Here is a 21,636-nt window from a genome sequence, read left to right on the forward strand (position 1 = left end):
GAGCATCCATCATTAAAGTCCTCTATCACCCAGGACATGCCCTCTTCTCACTGCTACCATCAAAGAGGAGCCTGAAGTAACACACTCCCGATTTCAGGAACAGCTTCCCCCTCCCCCCCCAACACCATCAGATTTCTGAATAGACAATGAACTCATGAATAGTTCCTCACTACCTTTTTGCTCTCTTTTTGCACTACTTTTTACTGTAATTTGGTGTTTTATTAGTGTATATTACAATGTACTTATGCCGCAAAGCAACAAATTTCATGCCAATTATGTTAATCCACATTCTGATGATAACAACAGTTGGGAGGTAGTGTGTAAAAATGTCTTTCTAAAAGCCTATTTCACAATTTTAATGTTATGCTTCTCAACCTCAGATTGTCCAATTAATGAATATAGTTTATTTTCTATTTACTTTATAAGTATCCTTTTGAGCAAATTACCATTTAATCTCCAAATTTTAAGTAATAACTACCAAAATTCTTCGAATTTCATGTTTACTTTGCATGCACAATGCACCAGAGGACGGACCATTGAAACACAAGTAGGCTATTTGACCTCCTCTGCCTTTTTCACCATGCAATGAGATCCTGGCTGGGACCCAATTCCATACACCCACCTTAAGTTAAGAAAAATCAACCACAGATTTAAAGTTAACAACTAACGTACCATCATTTATTTTTTTTTATGGAAGATAGTTGCAGATTTCTACCATCTTCAGTATGTAAACATGTTTACTTCTGAAAGGTTTCAAGTTTTATAGTGTATTCTTTTGCTCAGAACCGCAGAATTCCACTGGTAAGTCATTGCAGTATTCTGCATAAAGGACTGTACAGACATCTTCAGTTTGTCCAGTCAGCAGCTGATCTGCACTCTTATCTTTTCTCTCTGACCAAAAAGATAAAAAGCAAGAACAACAGAGATTTTTTGTGCTGTTCAAATGCTTTGCATCAAACAGCCTGGTACATTGCTCTGCAGATATAATTGAGCTGTCTCGCTGTCTGTTTGCTGATCACAAGCTTCTTACATTCAGCTTCTGGAAGAAGCATGTATAACTCTTGTCCTGGTCCATTAAGTGGATTGAATATTATTATTAAATAACAAAAAGAGAAAAGAGAAATCCACTCAGCAACACAGTGAACAACGGAGGGGAACAAAGTCAATGTTTTAGATCAAAAGATATTTTGTCGGAACTGAGGAAGAGACTAAAGCAAGTCTGTTTTAAGCTGCAACAAGGGTGGGAAGGAATGGATAGAGGGTATCCCAACCACCCTTCTCTCATCTTCACTGTCACTTACTCTTGTGCATTACATGGCCACGGTTATTCCTGGGGAAGAAACTTAAAGGGAATCAAATGAGATTCCTATCATTGTCTGAACTCAGCCTCCCTAAGATGTTCTTTTTCACTGAGATCTAGTGAATGTCCTGGATGTTAATATGATTTACTTCTCGAGGAACATCAGCACAACTATGCTAACTATATGCAATCTGTTCTTTTTCTTGTACTGGAAAGAAACCCTTTTAATCATGTAGCTGTCATACAATGATCCACATAAAACATGCTCTGAGTCCTCAGCAGAAAGTTGGTTTTGATCATCTGATGCCATTTAACTGAACACATGATGCCAAACAATAACAGATAGGCACCTGGATTAGGCTGATACAGGCAAAGAAAATTTTCCTAATATGGCTTTTCTAACATGCTGAGAACTTCAGGATCATATGATGCTTGAAGCCACAAGAAGGGCAAGACTGACATCCACTTCCTGATGCAGTATCCCTATGTGGAGAATACGTGTAGATGTGTGTTGGTATTTGTCTCACTCTGTCACCTGAATGTATCAAAGCAAAATACAACTTAAGCTACAAGGTAATTAACAAGGGGATATTTCAGCTTAAGGAACTATCCCAACCAATTATCGTTGATTGTCAGTCTCCAAGTTCCAGGAATACCTGTTGTAAGAGATGAGTGAAATGTAATCCATGTATTTTCCTTTTAGGTCATAAAAAGAAATGCTATTGTGCGAGGCTATTTCCTAACACCACCTGCAAACTTTTAAATGAAATAGTATTTCCTCATATTTAAAAATCACACTTCAGAGAAAAGAAACCACTTCATGGGAACCTGAAATTTTAAGTCCTATGGAAAACCACTTTCTCAGTTTTTTGCTGCAGATATCCAGGCAAAAAAGGTCTGGCTTTTTTAAATACCAGACCTGGAAAGAGAGAAACCGTACACAGAGGTCCGTCACAACAAATTGTTGGATCTAGTGATTTCTGATCCGCAGATTCTTTTAGGAGTCCATAAATGAGTTGAAAACTTGTTGCTTCACAATCATTTATTGAAAGTTTAAAACAAAGAAACAGGCACAGAGCACACGGCAATTGTTTTACTACTAAGAGATGGGCAGAAAATAAAGAACAAAGAACTAGAAAGGAAATTTTTGTAGAAACAGACACTTCTATACTTAGCTAAGGCAAATTCCTAAGATAAGGGAGGGCCTATTGGAAGACACACAGGAATAGCAAGTTTAACACTTAGCCAATGAAAAAATTGAAAGATGATAAACAGTTATATCATTTTGCCACCAAGAGGTGGAGTCTAACATCAAATATTGTGAAAAATAGAAGTCATATGTTAGTGAAACTACAAATTCAGTTTTGCTAAAAACTCATTAATTCAATTAAAACCTTATTAAAAACATAAAGAACAACCAATTCCCATGAAACTGCCTCCACCCACCGTTTGATTCTAAAACACATTTTTAATCACTATGTCTGAAAATTCAGAAGCAGGAAAACTTTAAAGTATCTATGTTACAGAGTAATCAAAAACTCATTCCCATGTTTCAGTTGTATATTATCAAAGAATATACACATGTTCTTCAAAGCATGTATAGTATTATGTCATGATTGGACACACCGGGCACACTTTTATGAGTTTGCATTATTCTGGTAATAATCACCTTCAAACAAACACAAAAAATGTAGATTATGACCATACATATTAATATAACTATTATGACTTTTAATATTTGGTAACCCCAGCATCCAAGACTGAAATGAATTCAATTGAAGAAATCTCATTCATCAGTTTCATGTAGATTAGCAACTTCATTACAAATGTGGTCAGTCAGATTAGTTATGCCTTTGGAGTCGTCAGGTACCTAGGTGCAACATTCCTTATTTATAAGTGCACATGTCCCCCTTCCCTCCCTAACTACCAAGAGATCTAATGCCACACGCTTCTGAAGAACCAATTTGCACATGCTAACCATTTTCATTGTTAAGGTGTCAGCAATGTCATTGCTCACCTTTTCTAATGCTTTGGAAACTTTTGTAATCTCTCTTGTACTCCTTGCAACCCCATAGGGTGGAAATAGGATAGCTGCAAAGCGTTCTCCATTTGAAATGGCTGATTTCTTTCTAGAGAGAGAGAGAGAGTGTGTGTGTGTGTGTGTGTGTGTGTGTGTGTGTGTGTGTGTGTGTGTGTGTGTGTGTGTGTGTGTGTGTGTGTGCGCGCCCCCCCCCCCCCCCATGGCAGGGAAAACGTACCCTATATAGCAAGATTCTCACTAATTATGTGAGAGAAGTGCATAGGCACCACTTCTGCACAGAAGACCATTAGACCATTTCTGACAATGTAGTGTATGATTTCACAAGCTGTGCCCTACTGGAATGGCTGCTTCTGAACTTGGGCATACAGCAACTTTTATGCTAAGTACATGATAAGATTGGATAGCTTTGAAAAGAACAGAGATGGTTATCTGGGGCTAAATATGGATAAGGTCAGATGTGTCGTTTCTCAAGTCATGTTGATCATATTCATATCAATGACTCAGTTTGAGACGATATGTGGGGGGATATGGCGATTATATATTCACATCCCTTGTCAGAATGATGAACTGCAGGTAAAGTATTTACATCACTATCACTGAATGTTTTCTGAAGAGGGAACCTACTTCCTCTGGATATGCAGGAATGCCTAGCATTGGTGAATACTTTCAAGTGTGTGGTATGTATAGACATAGCCAACAATCCGAATCATTAAAAGCACCTGCATATTCATGCAATACCCATAAATATACATTATGTGTCATTTCAACTGGCACATCATGAGTAGTGGAAGTAGGACACATAACAAGAGCAAACTGCAAAATAAAATCCATAATATCCAATAATTATCAACTTGCTTGAAGTCATCTCACAGCACTTATCTTAATATGATGTCACTTTAGCTTGCTTGTAGTGGCTGGCATGTGTCCACTTACTCTTACCATCTACCTTGACTGTCAAATCGGTAATTAATAGTACTTGGTAAGGGCCTTCCCACTGAGCTTCCAGTGGTTCCTTATGTGATTTCTTAACTAAGACCCACTCGCCAAGAATCAGTGTGCCCTCCTCCCAGTGGACCACTCCAACCTATGAGAAGCAGACTGAACACAATAAGATTCTTGGTAAGACTCTTGGCAGCATGGGGTATCAGAGGGATCTTGGGGTCCAAGTCCATAGGACACTCAAAGCTGCTGCGCAGGTTGACTCGGGTACCCGATTCGGCCTGTGGTTAAGAAGGCATACGGTACATTGGCCTTCATTAACTGTAGGGTGCAGCAGACATTTACAAGGATGTTGCCTGGATTGGGGAGAATGCCTTTGAGAATAGGTTGAGTGAACTCTGCCTTTTCTCCTTGGAGCGACAGAGGATGAGAGGTGACCTCTTAGTGGTGTATAAGATGGTGAGAGGCATTGATCATATGGATAGTCAGAGGCTTCTTCCCAGGGCTGAAATGGCTGACACGAGAGGGCACAGTTTTAAGGTGCTTGGAAATAGGTACAGAAGCGATATCGGGGTGAGTTTTGTTTTTTTTACGTAGAGAGTGGTGAGTGTGTGGAATGAGCTGCTGGTGACGGTGGTGGAGACGGATACGATAGGGTCTTTTAAGAGACTCCTAGATAGGTACATGGAGCTTAAAAAATAGAGGGTTATGGGTAACCCTAGGTAATTTCTAAATTAAGTACATGTTCGGCACAGATTTGTGGGCCAAAGGGCCTGTATTGTGCTATAAGTTTTCTATGTTTCTAATAATCAGCTATCTGCCATAATGTGTATATCAGTCTCGCTGAGATTGAGGGCTCCCAGAAATGATGTAGGAGGCTGTTACCACTCCAATGGACTCAGTTTTGTTTTCTTGTTTGGGTTTGCTTTGATGCTACACAAAATAAAAGGAAGAGCTGTAGGCCATGGTATGCTTTCCTCGTGATACTTAGTCATTGCTTGATGATGCCATTTATTCTTTCAGCTTGTCACGACGACTCTGGATGATGTGGACAGTGAAAAAACCAATCAATGTTCATCAGTCGACATGATTCTTGACAAACATTTCCAGTGAAATGTGATCCTTGGTCAGAGTCAGTGTGGCATGGCAAACCACATCAAGGAATAGAGTCCTTAATCAGAGCTTTGCCTGTGAGTGTGGCAGTAGCTTTTCTTGCCGGGATGGCTTACACCCATCTTGAACATTTGTCCACTATTACTAGGATATCTGAATATCCTTGGTACTTTGATAGAGCAATGTAGTCCATTTGTAGATGTAAAAATGGACCAGATGGGCAGGAGTACTTAGTTGAGGTAATTTTTCCAATGATCCACGGTTTGCTTTCTGGCATGCCATGCATCTCTCAACTGTTCGTCGAGCTTGCATCCTAAAATTTGGATTCCACCACCACTGGGAGAATCTGTCAATCATCCTTCGCACTCCAGTGCGTCCTAGGGAGTGTATCTGCTGTGCCAGATAAGGAAGCAGTCCAGTTGGGGCTACTAGTCTGTGACTAGTGCCAAATCTCCATACTCCATCATCATTTTCTAACCAGGATAACTTCTCTTGGTCAGTCCATTGATTTTGCATTTTTCAAATACCTTGTATGTTCGTCTATGATATGGAGTTCATCTTTGTTTCTATAGTTTCAGTTATCGGGTTTTTTTCTATTTCTTTATTCCTTCCCTTGCTGCCCTTTTTGCAGTTTCGTCTGTGACTGCACTTGCATGGCTTCCCATGTGAGTGATTTTGGTGTGACACTACATTTTAATACATCAACTTCTGACCGTAGTTGTATGACTTTCATAAGTTCTCGTACTAGTTGGCCATTCTTGATTGGAGTCCTCACAGCTGTAAGAAATCAAATGACAGAATTTACATGTTATCTTGTTTCCTTGGGGTTGTAGCCCAGATCGAGAATGCTATGAATTCTATTTCCAATTGTTCTGTGGGTTAGCAGGTGTAGACAGATGGTTCATCTGTACTGATCTTATTCAGACTTCGAAATCCCACTCCACTTGTTTGGCTGTTTGCACGAGATCATGTTAAGAAATGGCAGTTTCACTCCAATTTGCTTTTCATAGCCTCACCATTTCATGAACATCAGTTTCAAGCCATCCATGAAGGCTGACTTGAGGGGACCATATGTGGATTCTTCTGCATTAGGTTTCAAAGGTACATTTAATGGCAGAGAAATGTATATACTATACATCCTGAAATGCTTTTTTTTGCAACCATCCACGAAAACAGAGGAATGCCCCCAAAGAATGAATGACAGTTAAATGTTAAAACCCCAAAGTCCCCCCTAGCTCCCCCCCCCGTGCGTAAGCGGCAGCAAGCAATGACCCCTCCTCCCCACACCAGCAAGGAAAAGCATCGGCACCCACCACCGAGCACTCAAGTGGGTCCCATTCCTGTAAAGAACCGAAGTCAGTGTGTAACTTCAGGTCAGGGTCTTCGAAAGAACCCTGAAAGAGAAAAATAGAGATATTAAAGGTGGAAATAGAGCTGTTTCCAAAGATGCAAGGAAACGAGTTGCCGTTAGGCACCATCGACTCTCCTAAGCTCCTTCCTTTTTAACTTCAATTATTCTTTGAACTCCTGAGTAGCTGATCCAAACTTCTGAAGCGTTTTGTTTGCAATCAACCACTTTCCTCCAATCAATTCCTGTTGGGGCTTGTTCTTCCTAGTAAATACTGTGTATCCTCTCCTATATCATCCTCAACTTGATGGGACAACTGACTTATTTGCTGAGAAGACAACATGGTAGCCAAAATTTGGATGCCATCATATGGGTGCAATTATATATGATTTTAATTTAAGTTCAGTCAAAGTCTTCAAGCTTCCTTTTTTAGTATGCGGAATTTCTTTGGACCATTTGACAAGATTTTCTGTGTCTGGTGGCTGATGGTAAACCTCCTATCTCCTTTAGTAATCTCTAATTTCATTCTTGTGTGCTTTCAATCCCGTAGTTTTTAATTGGGACATGTCGTGGCATGGTGGCCTGACCAATTATCTCATCACAGTCACCATCACTTGAGTTACCAGAGGTCTCTGTTGAGTTGTTATTTCCATCTTGCAGTTTCTTGGAGTTCCCAAGGTGCCACTGTGTCTGGCTGGACAATACAGTATTTCAGGATGCTGCTCTGTTCATGATGCTGTTCTTAGACTATCACTCAGTGTTTAACACCATCAGTCCTACAGTCCTGATCAATAAGCTATGGAACTTAGGTCTCTATACCTCCCTCTGCAATTGGATTCTCAACTTCCTAACCAGAAGACCACAATCTGTGCAGATTGGTAATAATATCTCCTCCTTGTGGACGATCAACAAGGGTGCACCTCAGGGATGTGTGCTTAGTGCAGAGAGTGAGCAATTTCAAGTTCTTGGGTGTCAATATCTCTGAGGATCTAACCTGGTCCCAACATATTGATGCAGCTATAAAGAAGGCTAGACAGCAGTTATATTTCACTTGGAGTTTGAAGAGATTTGGTTTGTTACTTAAAACACTTGAAAATCGTCTGTAGATGTACTATGGAGAGCATTCAACAGGCTGCATCACTGTCTGGTATGGGGTGGGGAGGCTACTGCACAGAATCGAAAAAAGCTACAGAAAGTTGTATAATTAGCTCTACCTTGGGTATTAGCTCTCTCCACAGTATTCAGGACATCTTCAAGGTGCCTCAGAAAGGTGGTGTCCATCGTTAAGGACCCCATCATCCAGGACATGCCCTCTTCTCATTGTTACCATCAGGAAGGGGGTACAGAAGCCTGAAGACACACACTCAGTGATTCAGGAAATGCTTCTTCCTCTCCGCCATCTGATTTCTAAATGGACATTGAACCCATGAACACTAACAAGAGAAAATCTGCAGATGCTGGAAATCCAAGCAACACACACAAAATGCTGGAGAAATTCAGCAGGCCAGGCAGCATCTATGGAAAATAATAGTCATTGCTTTGGGCTGAAATCCTTCATCAGGATTGGAGAAAAAAAGATGAGGGATAGAGTTGAAAGGAGGGAGGAACAGTGTGGTAGGTGAAACGGGGGGGGGAGGGTGAAGTAAAGAGCTGGGAAGTTGACTGGTGAAAGAGATACAGGGCTGGAGAAGGGGGAATCTAATAGGAGAGGTCAAAAGGCCATGGAAGAAAGAAAAAGGAGGAAGGGCACCAGAGGGAGGCAATGAGCAAGTAAGGAGATAAAGTGATAGAGGGAAAAGTGGATGGGAAGAGTGAAGGGGGGGGAAGGACTTTACTGGACATTGGAGAAATGAATATTCATGCCATCAGGTTGGAGGCTACCCAGACAGAATACAAGGTGTTGTTCCTCCAACCTGAGTGTGGCCTCATCACAACAGTGGAGGAGGCCATGGATAGACATATTGGAATGAGAGTGGGAAGTGGAATTAAAGTGGGTGGCCACTGGGAGATTCTGCTTTTTCTGGCAGATGGAGTGTAGGTGCTTGGCGAAGCAGTCTCCCAATCTCCGTCAGGTCTCTATACAGGAGGCCATACTGGGATCATTGGACACAGCATATGAGCCCAAAAGACTCACCTGGAAGGACTGTTTGAGGCCCTGAATGGTAGTGAGGGAGGAGGTGTAACACTTGTTCCACCTGCAAGGATAAGTGCCAGGATCAGTGGGGAGGGACGACTGGACAAGGGAGCCGTGTGGGGAAGATGTGCTTGGTGGCGGGATCCCGTTGGAGATAGCGGAAGGTGCGGAGAATTATGTGCTGGACGCGATGGCTGGTGGGGTAGTACATGAAGACAAGAGGAATCCTAACCCTGGAAGGGTGGCGGGAGGATGGGGTGAGAGCAGACTTGCGCAAAAAGATGCGGTTGAGGTCAGCGTTGATGGCGGAGGAAGGGAAGCCCTTTTCTTTGAAAGAGGACATCTCCTTCATTCTGGAATGAAAAGCCTCATCCTGAGAGCAGATGTGGCGGAGAAGGAGGAATTGAGAGAAGGGGGTGGCATTTTTTACAAGTAACAGGGTGGGAGGAGGTATAGTCCAGGTAGCTGCGAGAGTCCGTGGGTTTCTAATAGACATCAGTAGATAAACTGTCTCCTGAGATAGAGACAGAGAGATCAAGAGGAGGGATGTGTCGGAAATGGATCAGGTAAGTTTGAGGGCTGGGTGGAAGTTGGAGGCAAAGTGGATGAAGTCGACGAGTTCAGCACGGGTGCAAGAAGCAGCACCAATGCAGTCGTCAATGTAGCGAAGGAAAAGTGTGGGACGGCTACCAGTGTGGGCTTGGAACATAGACTGTTCCTTATCGCCGACACACAGGCAGGCATAGACACGACCCGAGTGAGTGCCCATGACTACACCTTTTGTCTGAAAGAAGTGGGAAGAGCCAAAAGAGAAGTTACTAAGAGTGAGGACGTATTCCGCTAGGCGGAGGAGAGAAACTGATTGGGTCTGGTGTACAGAATGAAACGGAGAGCTTTGAACCCTTCCCGGTGGGGGATGGAGCTGCACAGGGACCGGACATCCATAGTAAAAATAAGATGACGAGGGCCAGGGAACTTAAAATCTTTGAAAAGAGCCAGAGCGATGAACACCCTCACTTTTGTTATTTCTGTTTTTGCATTATTTTAATTTAACTATTTAATATAAATATATATTTCCTGTAATTGATTTTTTTTCCCTATATTTATCATGTATTGCATTGTACTGCTACCGCGAAGTTAACAAATTTCACCACGTATACCGGTGATATTAAACCTGATTCTGAATGACCCCGGTTGAATGACTCGCTCACTGGGTTGGCAGAATCGCTCACAGAAGGTACCTGCTTGTTGGCGTGCTGTTACTTTGTTTGAATTTGTCCTGTAACTCTGAAAAGCTGGCCTCGATAAGGCTGGGTTTATCATGCTGTTTTCCCAGTCGGTAACAAGTTATACCGTTATACTTTCCACTGTCTGTCAGACTGGTCCTTCAGCATGTTAGACATTTCTTCCTTTTCCCCTAATCGATACTTAATTGATAATCTACTTACTCAGTCAACTCGCCATGAGCTCGTTTTAGTTCACACACTTGATTTTCAAACTCGGCACGTTCGCGTTTAAATTCATTTATTTAACTTTCTTGCCTGGCAAACTCGCGCTTTCTTAGCTCTGATAATAGCGCTAGCGTCCAGCCAGATTTCAGAATCAGACTCAGATTTAATATCACCAGTATATGTCGTGACTTTTTTAAAAAATTCTTTTCAACATCACTAGCAAGCCAATTTTCACTAGACTCAGCATCAATAGCATATTTCTTCCGGATTTTGTTTTCGTTAAACTTATCAAATTCATATACACTATTCAAGTAAGCGTTTAAACCCTCAGTAATCGGTTCTCTCACAGCTAGAGATTCTGCAGTTTGTTTCTCAACTTTGACCACTGTTCAAGTTCGATGTCAATGACTACTCTTCACTTAGACGTCAATCAGTTATCAGAATCGCAACCCCAAACTAGTTATAATCCAAAACATCAATAGAGACACGACCCAAATTTTACCAGAGCAGCACCTGAAATATCAATAGAATCGAACCACAGTATAAATAGACTAATAATACGAATTATTTAAATAGACCTGTGCCCAAAAGGTATCAGTCGAGTCACGAGCCCAATTATTTTACTGGAGTTGTGCCCAAAGGGTATCAATAGAATTGCCACCCAGAATATTTAGCACGAATTCGCTACAAATAAAGTAAAATAGTTTTCTTCTCACTCTTAAAACTTCCTTCAGATGGAATAAGAAGGCAGAATCAGACGATTTATCCGACAATTCAGGGACGGAGGATGTTCTTGCCTCCTATTAAGTGCCCACTAAAAGTTCCTTCGTTGTTTTAAGTATTTTCAAACTCTTTTTCATCATCATCCTTGCCGACTGCGCCAAAATTGTCGAATCGGAAAACACCAGATCCTAAATAAATGATTTCCAGGTGAAAAGATTCAAAGATGATCGCAGTCTTCTCCAAAAAAAAATGCAACGTACTGCAAAAAAAACGGGGTGCACGAATGTCTACAAAGCAAAGTGGACCCTGGATTCAAAGATGATCCCATTACCCTCAAAAACGCAGACACAGAAAAATGTGCGTGCAGGGGATCTCTATGAAACAAAGTGGACCCTCTCAAGTTAAGAAGACTTTGCCAGCCATGTAGGTCTTGGTAAACGATGCCTGGCACTGGTTCAATGAGTCGCTCGGGCATCTTCGCGGCGCCGTTTTGTGATGTCATCAGCCGGCGCCGAGGCTGAGCTCGGAACGAAGATGAGCGGCCGACGGGCGAAATTCGATCTTGTTCAGGTCTGAGAGTTAAATCGTTTTCGGGGTGGGGGCTGGGAGCGAGTGTGAGATAGCAAAATAATCCCCCGTTCTCGTAAAATGACAGAATCGCAGAGAATAGTTCCTCGTTCAAATATAAGTGTAATTCAAGTTTATTAAATTCATCGGCATACGACACAGAAACAGGCCCTTCGGTTCACAGCGATGATGCTGATATTAAATAACATCTATACTAATCCGTTTACCAGTACGTGGCCAATAACCTAAGCTCTGTGATTGCTTATTTCATAAAGGTGAGTCTCGTCAGGCAGCCAACTGTGTGCAATCAAATCCTCCTCGTAGCTCTTGCCTCAAAGCTATAGTCTTTGGTTTTAGACTCCTGTGTTATGGAGATGTTTCCTACTATTCATGCTATTGATGTGCCTCCTTATTTTGTGTACAGCCATCAGATTCCACCCACCCGTGCCTTCTCTACTCCCAAGTGAAACAATCCTCTTTTATCAATGCTAAGTCTGAAACACTCCACACCAGGCAGGCAATATCTTCTCTGCATCATCTCCAGTGCAATTACATCCTTCCAATAATGGAATGACTACATCTGCACACAGTATGCTAGTTGTGGGCAAAGTAATATTTTATAAAGTTGCACAATAACATCCGGGTCTTACATTCTGTGCTCTGCCTAATGAAAGCTGTGCCGCCTTCATCATGTGCAGCCACCATCAAGGTTGAAGCAACAACTGTTCATTCCTTTCCATAGTTGCTGTCTGACCTGAGTTCCAGCATTTTGTGTGTGTCGCTTCAGGGAATTTTGGTCTCCATTCCACCATATTCCCTACCATTCATTGTGCATGTTGTAGCCTGTTGAGTCTTCGCCTAATACCTATCAGGATTAAATTCCACCTACCATGGATGCTGCCTGACCTGCTGAGTTCCTCCAGCATTTTGTTTGTGTTGCAGAATTCCTTGTGAGTATCATCCTAAAGCTATTTTGCACACATTCAACAGACCACCAATTTGTGTCACCTTCGAGCTTACTAATCATACCTTCTACGTTCTTATTCAAATCCTTAATATACATAACAATTAGTAGCTACCCCAACACTATTCCCTGTTATGCACTACTGGTAACAGATTTCCATTCACAGAGTAGCCACCAATACCCTCTGAATTTTATTATTAAGCCAATTTTGGATATAATTAAAATAGAAAATGCAGTAAACTCTTAAGGAGGACAGGCAGCAAAACAAAACAATGATTACAGTCTGGATCCATCGTCACAACTGGGAAAGAGAGAAAGGGAAGTTTGTTTTCAGAAGCAGCAAAGTTAGGGGAGGGATCGTAGAAGAAAGCACTTATGGTGAGTTCAGGCAGAAGATGAGAGTTGATTCTTTGGGCACAATAGAGACACCCGGTTGGTATATTGCCTTGCTGGTGCCAGGATCAGGGATGGCTCAGATCAGGTCCATGGCATTCTCAAGGCTGAGGGTGAGCAGCCAAAAGTCTTTGTACTACTGGCACCAATGATATAGGTAGACAAGGTGAGGAGGTCCTAAAGAGAGATTTTAGGGAGCAAGATAGAAAGCTGGAAAACAGGACCTTGAGAGCAGTAATCTCTGGATTGCGGCCTGTGCCACATGCCAGTGAGGGTTAGAATAAGATGATTTGGCAGATGAATGCATGACTGAGGAACTGATGCAGGGGGCAGGGGTTCAGATTTAGGGATCATTGGGATCTCTTCTGCGGATGGTACATCCTATACAAAAGGGAGGGGTTACACCTGAACCCAAGAGTGTCCAATATCCTTGCAAGTTAAAGGATTGGGAAGCTTTTACAAACCAACAGAAGGCACCTAAAATCAGTAAGAGTGTAAAGATGGAAAATGAATGTAAACTAGCCAATAATAAAGAGGATACCAAAGGTTTCTTCACATACATAAAGTGTTAAAGAGGGGCGATAGTGAATATTGGACCACTGGAATACGATGCTGGAGAGGTGGTAATGGGGGACAAGGAAATGGTGGACAAAATGAGTAAGTATTTTACAGTAGTCTTCATTTTAGAAGACACTGTCACTGTCACTGGTGGAAGTTCCAGGTGTCAGGAAGCATGACATGTATGAAGTTACCATTACTAGGGAGACAGTACTTGCGAAACTGAAAGGTCTGAAGGTAGATAGGTCACCTGGACCAGATGGTGTAACCCCAGGGTTCTGAAAGAGGTGGCTGAGGAGATTCTAGAGACATTGGCAATGATCCTTCAAGAATCACTAGATTCTGGAATCGTTCCAAAAGATTGGAAAATTGCAAATGTCATTCCACTCTTCAAAAAGGAAGAGAGGCAGATGAAAGGAAACTATAGGCCAGTTAGTCTGACCTCAGTGGTTGGGAAGATGTTGGAGTTGATTGTTAAGCATGTGGCTTCAGGGTACTTGGATGCACATGATAAAATAAGCCATAGTCAGTATAGTTTCCTCGAGGGAAGATCTTGCCTGACACATCTGTTAGAATTCTTTGAAGACATAACAAGCAGGATAGACAAAGGAGAATCGGTTGACCTTGTGTACTTCAATTTTCAGTAGGCCTTTGACAAGGTTCCACACATAAGGCTGCTTACCAAGCTACGAGCCCATGGTATTACAGAAAAGACTTTAGTATGGATAAAGCAGTGACTGATTGGTAGGAGGCAAAAAATAGGAATGAAGGGAACCTTTTCTGATTGGCTGCCAGAGACTAGTGGTGTTCCACAGGGGTCTGTGTTGGAACCGATTCTTATTACATTATATGGCAGTGATTTGGATGATGGAATTGGTGGCTGTATAGCAAAGTTTGCAGATGATATGAAGATAGGTGGAGGGCCAGGTAGTTTTGAGGAAATAGAGAGGCTGCAGGACTTCAACAGATTAGGAGAATGGCCAAAGAAGTGGTAGATAGAATACAGTGTCAGGAATTGTATGGTCATGCTCTTTGGTAGAAGAAATGATAGGGTTTACTATTTTCTAAATGGTGAGAAAATATTTAAAAAAAACTGAGGCAGAAAGGGACTTCAGAATCTTTGTGCAGGATTCCCTAAAGGCTCATTTGATGGTTGAGTCTGCGGTGAGGAAGGCAAATGGAATGTTAGCATTCAATTCAAGAGGATTATTATATAAAAGGATGTAATGTTGATACTTTATAGCGCACTGGTGAGGCATCATTTGGAGTATATTGAGCAGTTTTGGGCCCCTCATCTTAGAAAGGATGTGCTAAAACTGGAGAGGGTTCAAAGGATGTTAATAAAAATGATTCCAGGATGCAGTGCCTTGTCATATGAAGAGTTTGATGGCTCTGGGCTTGTATTCACTAGAATTCAGAAGAATGATGTGTGACCTAATTGCAACCTATCGAAAGGTGAAAGGCCTTGATAGCGTGAACATGGAGAGGATGTTTCCTATGGTGGGAGAGTCTTAAGACCAGAGGATGCAGCCTCAGAATAGGGGGCGTCGTTTTAGAATGGAAATGAGGGGGAATTTCTTTAGCCAGAGAAAGTGGAGAATCTGTGGAATTCAAGTTTCTCTGTATATTTAAGGTAGAGGTTGAAAGATTCTTGATTGGTCAGGGTATGAAGGGATATGGGGGGATGGCATGAGATTGACAGACAGACAGACAGACATACTTTATTGATCCCGAGGGAAATTGGGTTTCGTTACAGCCGCACCAACCAAGAATCGTGTAGAAATATAGCAATATAAAACCATAAATAATTAAATAATAATAAGTTAATCATGCCAAGTGGAAATTAGTCCAGGACCAGCCTATTGGCTCAGGGTGTCTGACACTCCGAGGGAGGAGTTGTAAAGTTTGATGGCCACAGGCAGGAATGACTTCCTATGACGCTCAGTGTAACATCTCGGTGGAATGAGTCTCTGGCTGAATGTACTCCTGTGCCTAACCAGTACATTATGGAGTGGATGGGAGACATTGTCCAAGATGGCACGCAACTTGGACAGCATCCTCTTTTCAGACACCACCGTCAGAGAGTCCAGTTCCACTTCCACAACATCACTGGCCTTACGAATGAGTTTGTTGATTCTGTTGGTGTCTGCTACCCTCAGCCTGCTGCCCCAGCACACAACAGCAAACATGATAGCACTGGCCACCACTGCCTCGTAGAACATCCTCAGCATCATCCAGAAGATGTTAAAAGACCTCAGTCTCCTCAGGAAATAGAGACAGCTCTAACCCTTCTTGTAGACAACCTCAGTGTTCTTTGACCAGTCCAGTTTATTGTTAATTTGTATCCCCAGGCTGAGAGGAAAAATGGATCAGTCGTGATGAACTGGCAGAGCAGACTCAAAGGGGCAAATGGTCTAATTCTGCTCCTATATCTTATGAGGCGTCACATATTCTGCATTTAATACTGAATTCTCCAACTTTAGGTAACTTGCTGTTTCTTTCATTCCGTATCAGAACTGGCCATTTCTGCCTGTGACCATTCTTGTTTAGGTTTTCTTGTGCTTTTTTTTTAATATTCTGGCCTACTGCACGTTATCTTGCTATTAACAATGGATTATGCAAAAGCATAATATGGTTGTAACTGACCCCCAAATGACCTGACCAGATTCTCATACAGAACCTTATCAAAGATCTTACTGAAAGTACATGTAGACTACATCAGTTGCAATGCCCTGATCAATGTGTTTCATTTCTTCTTTAAAAAATTAAAACTCATCTGTCAGGATCTATCCCCAGCAAAATTATGCTGGCTATCCTTGATTAATCCCTGCCTTCGCAGTGAATTCATAGGGATGGTTTTGGGTGTAGAGAGCGGGTTTAGGATTAGCTTAAGGTTTAGTCTGGAGTTTGGGGTCCAATTACAGTATTGGCTAATCCAGGGTTCAATACTGAATATTGAAGTCCAAAGGCTGATCAGAAGCCTAGAAGTTTGTGTGGGAGGAAAGAAAAGGGGCTTGTTCTGTTATCACTGCTTTTTGCTTCTCGAGTTCTGTGTTGTTCTGCCGAGTATTGTAGGCATACGATGCTTGTGCCAGAATGAGTAGTGACACTTGTGGGCTGCTTCCAGCACATGCCTAGGTGTATTGGTTGTTAACACAAACAACATATTTCACTGCATGTTTCCATATGAAGCCTCTGTCGGTCAGAGTTGACTATGGATGTTGCGTCCTAGCTGTCTAGATATGCAAGCTATGGCAGTACAATATGGAAAGCAAGCTGTTGCCCATGTAGCAAGCTCCCCCTCCACGCGTCTGATGAACCCAAAGGAACAGCAGAGACCAATACAGTTTGGTACCAGCAATGTCACAACAGTTGCTAGACAGCATTGAATTCAATATAGCTGGATGACTCCAGCTCCAGATTTTTCCCTCAGGGTTTATTCCCAAAGCCTTATATAGCCGCAAGGCAACAGATTTGAGATCAGTTTTCCTTCTCCTAGATGAGCTGCCAATCATGGCTGGAAAACCCCATCTACCCGAAGCGACTAGTTCTAAGGAACTAGTAACCCACCTTTGCCCCTTCTCCTGTCAGTTCCGCTAGGCTTAGTAGCTAAGCCACACGTGAAGGCCAGGAGTTGGGACTTGGTTGTTAGAGACTACTTTAGGTGCACCCCATGGGAGCATTTAATAAGCAGTGGGAGCTTGTCCCCATTACCAGCCCCAACTATAATAACCTTATGGAACCATGTACATGTGATAAATAAATCTGAATCTAAATCTATAAATTAATTCTTTCCCTCAAATTTTGTCAAATATCTTACCCCATCACTGACATTGGATTCGAAGGCCCATTTCCACCTATTGTCCTTCTTGAATAAGAACCTTTCAGCTAGCATTTCTTCTCTGGTCAGTAAAGATTAAAAAATCCCTAGGAAAAGAAAAGCAATGAAACCACAAATGCAGCCTGAGAAACACCTCATTAATTCTCAAATACAAATTTATTACGTACCCCGGGTATAAATGAAAAGTATAAGCCTTGAAAATTAGCTTGTTTTCAGCAGCAGCACAATACATGACCAAGTCAAGTCAAGTTGTTTTTATTGTCATTTCTACCATAACTGCTGATACAGTACACAGTAAAAACGAGACAACGTTTTTCGGGACCATGGTGCGACATGAACAATATTAAAACTACACTGAACTCTGTAAACCAACACAAAAACTACACTAGACTACAGACCTACCCAGGACTGCATGAAGTACACAGAACAGTGCAGGCATTACAATAAATAATAAACAAGACAATAGGCACAGCAGAGGTCAGTAGGTTGGTAGTCCGATGGCTTGGGGGAAAACCTGTTACATAAATAATCAGCTGAATGGCGGTGTCCGGGATTCCATCCGTTTCTGTACTCCCACCGAGTATTTTGTTGCCACAGATGTAGTCTAATTTAATGTAAATTGGAGAGCAGAATGTACAGGAGAGCCAGCCGGCTAGGTCTTGCTTTTTTCCTGGCACGGACTCCTGCCCGCTCGCCTTGCACACCGGTTACGCCGTCCCCACCTCCAGCCACCGGCATCAGGCGACTCTGAGAACTGCAGGCCCGATTCCCTCAGCAAGCCGAGGTCGCGTAATCTAACCAGCAGATTTTCATGAAGGTTTGTTTTTGAGCGATCTCTGTATTGTAGCAGTATCTGGTGATGGTAGATAGTCGCTCTGTTATCCAAACATATGACAAACGTAAGTTACATGAACTTAAATTAGCAAAAGTTATATGATGGTGGGGAGAGCTGTACCTGTGATGGAACTGACTGAATCCACCATTCTCTATAGTCTTTTGGACTCCTGTGCGCTGGACCATGATGTGGTCTCTATATTGGAGAAACTGAATGCAGATAAGACATCTGGTTTAATCTGAAAGGGCACACCTAATCTTGACCTGTGACTTTTCGTCCAATTCTCATTTTGACTTTTCTGTTTTTAGGCATCTATGTTGTTACAAGAAAACTCAAAGTGAGATAGAAGAACAGAGCTTCACCTTTCTTAGAGTAGTACAGCATGAAAATGGATCCTTCGGCCCAATATGTCCACATTGACCATAAGATATAGGAGCAGAATTAGGCCATTTAGCCCATTGAGCCTGCTCCATCGTTCAATCGTGACTGATTGATTATTCCATCCCTTTCAACTGCATTCTCCTGCCTTCTCTCTGTAATCAAGAAACCCTTACTAATCAAGAACCTATCAATGTCCGCTTTAAGTATACCCAGTAACTTGGCCTCCACAGATGCCTGTGGCAATGAATTCTACAGATTCGCTACCCTCATCTCTGTTCTGAATGGACATCCTTCTATGCCTTTTGGTCCTAGACTCCACATGACATCTAATAGTCCAGAAAGTCCACTGGTCAGTTACCATCAATGTCCCAAATATGCAGGATTATCAGATTTCTGCTGAAGAGGGGTAAAATTCTGGGGGATAATAAAATGAAGATCGGGAAGGTGCTATGAATGAAAGTGTTATCAGCCAAAAAAGTTTCTGTTTCTGCAATAAATTATAATTTCTCTAAATCCTAAAATATAAACACACAATTATCAAGCAATTTATATCCTGAAACATTTTACGTCTTGAAATTAGATGTACATGTTTGTTCCATGATTATTATTTTCTTTTGTCCACAGGAGCATGGTGCTGGGGGTTATGATTCAGAATTCAGTGATGATGAAAATGAAGCAGGGATATCCAATTGTAAAAGTCAAAGGTAAATTACAGTTGCCCTTTATCTAAGAACATCATGCAAGAATTACATTTTGTCCAGGTATTTATTTTGTTAATTGTTTAAATGTCAGTTAATTAAGAGCAATCTAATACTTCCATTGGAAATATTATTTAAAAATGAAGAACATAACTTTTATATAGAAGACATTGCCTTGACAGAAGTGATAATGTAAATTATGGCATGCAAGTGAAATATACAGCTTACCTTAGCAGTAGTTTATAATATCATTTCTGCCACAAAGAAAGATGGTAAATTTCTACAGATACTGAATAAAATACAATATCAGAAAATGACAACAGAAAGAATGAAGAGTAGTGATATCCAGGTATTAAGGTGTTTGTTTGAAACGGTGACCTAGGGATTGGGAATGAAAAGGAATAACAATGCTATCAATGCTAACTTAGAGTCCTAGACCTGTACAACAAATAAATTGGGGCCTTCAGCCCACCACAGCTATTGCAATTATCATGCCACTATATATCTTTGTTAATCCCACTTGCCTGCATTAGTTCCATAATTCTCTATGTATTATTCATTCAAGCACATGCCCAATTTACTCATGGCCTTAGAATTTGTATCTAGTTCAATTAGTGAGCTGAAAATGCTGTAGATATGAATACATTAGTACTTACAATGGTTTTCTCTTATGGTACATTTCTCAAATAGTTCTGGAGTTTTGTAGCAATTGTTCAGTGTTGAGAGTTTTGATGGTAATTTCTTTATTTTAATGTAATCCCTGCTAATTGTTATGCATTAAATAGTTTGACATATACTGTATGCAATTTCAATTCTAGGATAAGAAATGATGCTACGATACTTAAAAAGCCATTCCAAAGGGAAAAATACACCCGATTGCCCCACAAGCATGTTGCAGCTCAGGAAGGGGACAGGTAAGACTATTTTTAAGGAATTCTGATTTTTTTAAAAGTACGTTTTTAAGATGTTATAACTTCAAAAAATTATTTGCCTTGGAAAAATTGCTATCACCTCTGCTAAATTAACCAAATAAATGAAAGAGCATCTTAGAAGTATGTAGCTTTCAAAGTTGCATCGGCTTGCAACCCTTATAGTAAATTATGCAAATCTTGATTTGGACCATTTTGTCACATGAATCACTGCAACCTTTTGTTCCTTATGATGCAGTATCCATAATCAGAGGATAACAGCAATTTTTGAAGTTCAGGCAATGGGCGTTATTGTAGCTAGATGTGAATGATTCTGCGACACTATTGTAGATGTCTTGTATGTGGGACAATATGTATTATCCAAGGAATATGAAGGTATGGTTGTGTTGTGACATTGTAGTACACAAATTGGCATCCATATTTGAATACAAAACTGATTATCCATCAATAAATTTATTCATTATGAAACAGTTTTGGAAGTCCTGAGACTGAAAAGCACCTCATGACCTTTCTTTTGCTATAAGATTGACTGTAAGATTATATAACTATATAACTGTAAGATTTGCTTTCATGAAATGTTTTTTTTTAATAGGGAAGAAGCAAGAAACCGACGTTTCCATCTTATTGCTATGGATGCTGTATCCTTGAAATCAGAGATCAACTATCAGAAGTCATAGTAGTGAATGGGGAAAGAGCTTAACAAGGAGTTTACAGTTAAAATAAAACTAACAAAATCAATAGTTTATATATAACATATTTCTTCAAAAATATCATTGCAGTTGTAATTAGACTATGGAAGATTTAAATATATATATTCTAAGACTAGGGTAAAAATTAGTTATGAAGTTGTTATCCAACTGCATTTTGGGATTTTATTTTAAGAAACTATAGTGAAAGGTAAAGGGCTTATTTAGGATGCCAACAATGTTGTAAAGGGGAAAGGTATTGAAAAAATTTGGTAGTGGCATGCTTGTGTTTCCAAGCTGGAAAAGTCATCAGCTGAGGAAAGACCTGAGATAAGGAGACATAATTTTGTGACCTTAAAGAAAATTACAAGTTAGCTTTGGATTCATCATTATAAGATCGGAAATGGCATGTGGAGAAGCACCTCTTCATCTTAGAAGGAAAGTTCTGGCACAGCTGCTGCTCTGTCTGAACTCTACATGGAGTCCACCACTGAAGCCCAGCCTTGCTGGGCTTTCCCAGAATTACATGGCTGGATTGCTGCTCTGATCCTATGCCAGGTTAGAAATCTTAATTCATTGGGAATTCGTAGTCTGCAGATGGGGAAGGTATACATTTTTTTTTATATATATATAAAGAAAAAATTATTTAATTTATTTTACTTGGAGTTCAGATTTTCAATAATCTGCAAGTAAGCTGATATTTTAAAAATAACCTTTCAAAATTACATTTCAATG

The 21,636-nt window shown here is 41.0% G+C and overlaps 1 protein-coding gene across 2 annotated transcripts in view; it reads left to right on the forward strand.

The window, feature by feature from the left end:
* Window positions 1–11,554: 11,554 nt before the first annotated feature.
* Window positions 11,555–21,636, forward strand: part of fra10ac1 (FRA10A associated CGG repeat 1) — a 50,235-nt gene continuing 40,153 nt past the window's right edge. For both annotated transcript variants that reach the window (XM_073027458.1, XM_073027459.1), the window contains exons 1-4: window positions 11,555–11,619; window positions 19,213–19,292; window positions 20,105–20,200; window positions 20,808–20,853. In XM_073027458.1, coding sequence (XP_072883559.1) covers window positions 11,584–11,619; window positions 19,213–19,292; window positions 20,105–20,200; window positions 20,808–20,853 — 258 coding nt within the window. In that variant the 5' untranslated portion in view covers window positions 11,555–11,583. The remainder of the gene's footprint in view (window positions 11,620–19,212; window positions 19,293–20,104; window positions 20,201–20,807; window positions 20,854–21,636) is intronic.

This window comes from Hemitrygon akajei, chromosome 23 (assembly GCF_048418815.1).
Source record: "Hemitrygon akajei chromosome 23, sHemAka1.3, whole genome shotgun sequence".
Classification (NCBI taxonomy): domain Eukaryota; kingdom Metazoa; phylum Chordata; class Chondrichthyes; order Myliobatiformes; family Dasyatidae; genus Hemitrygon; species Hemitrygon akajei.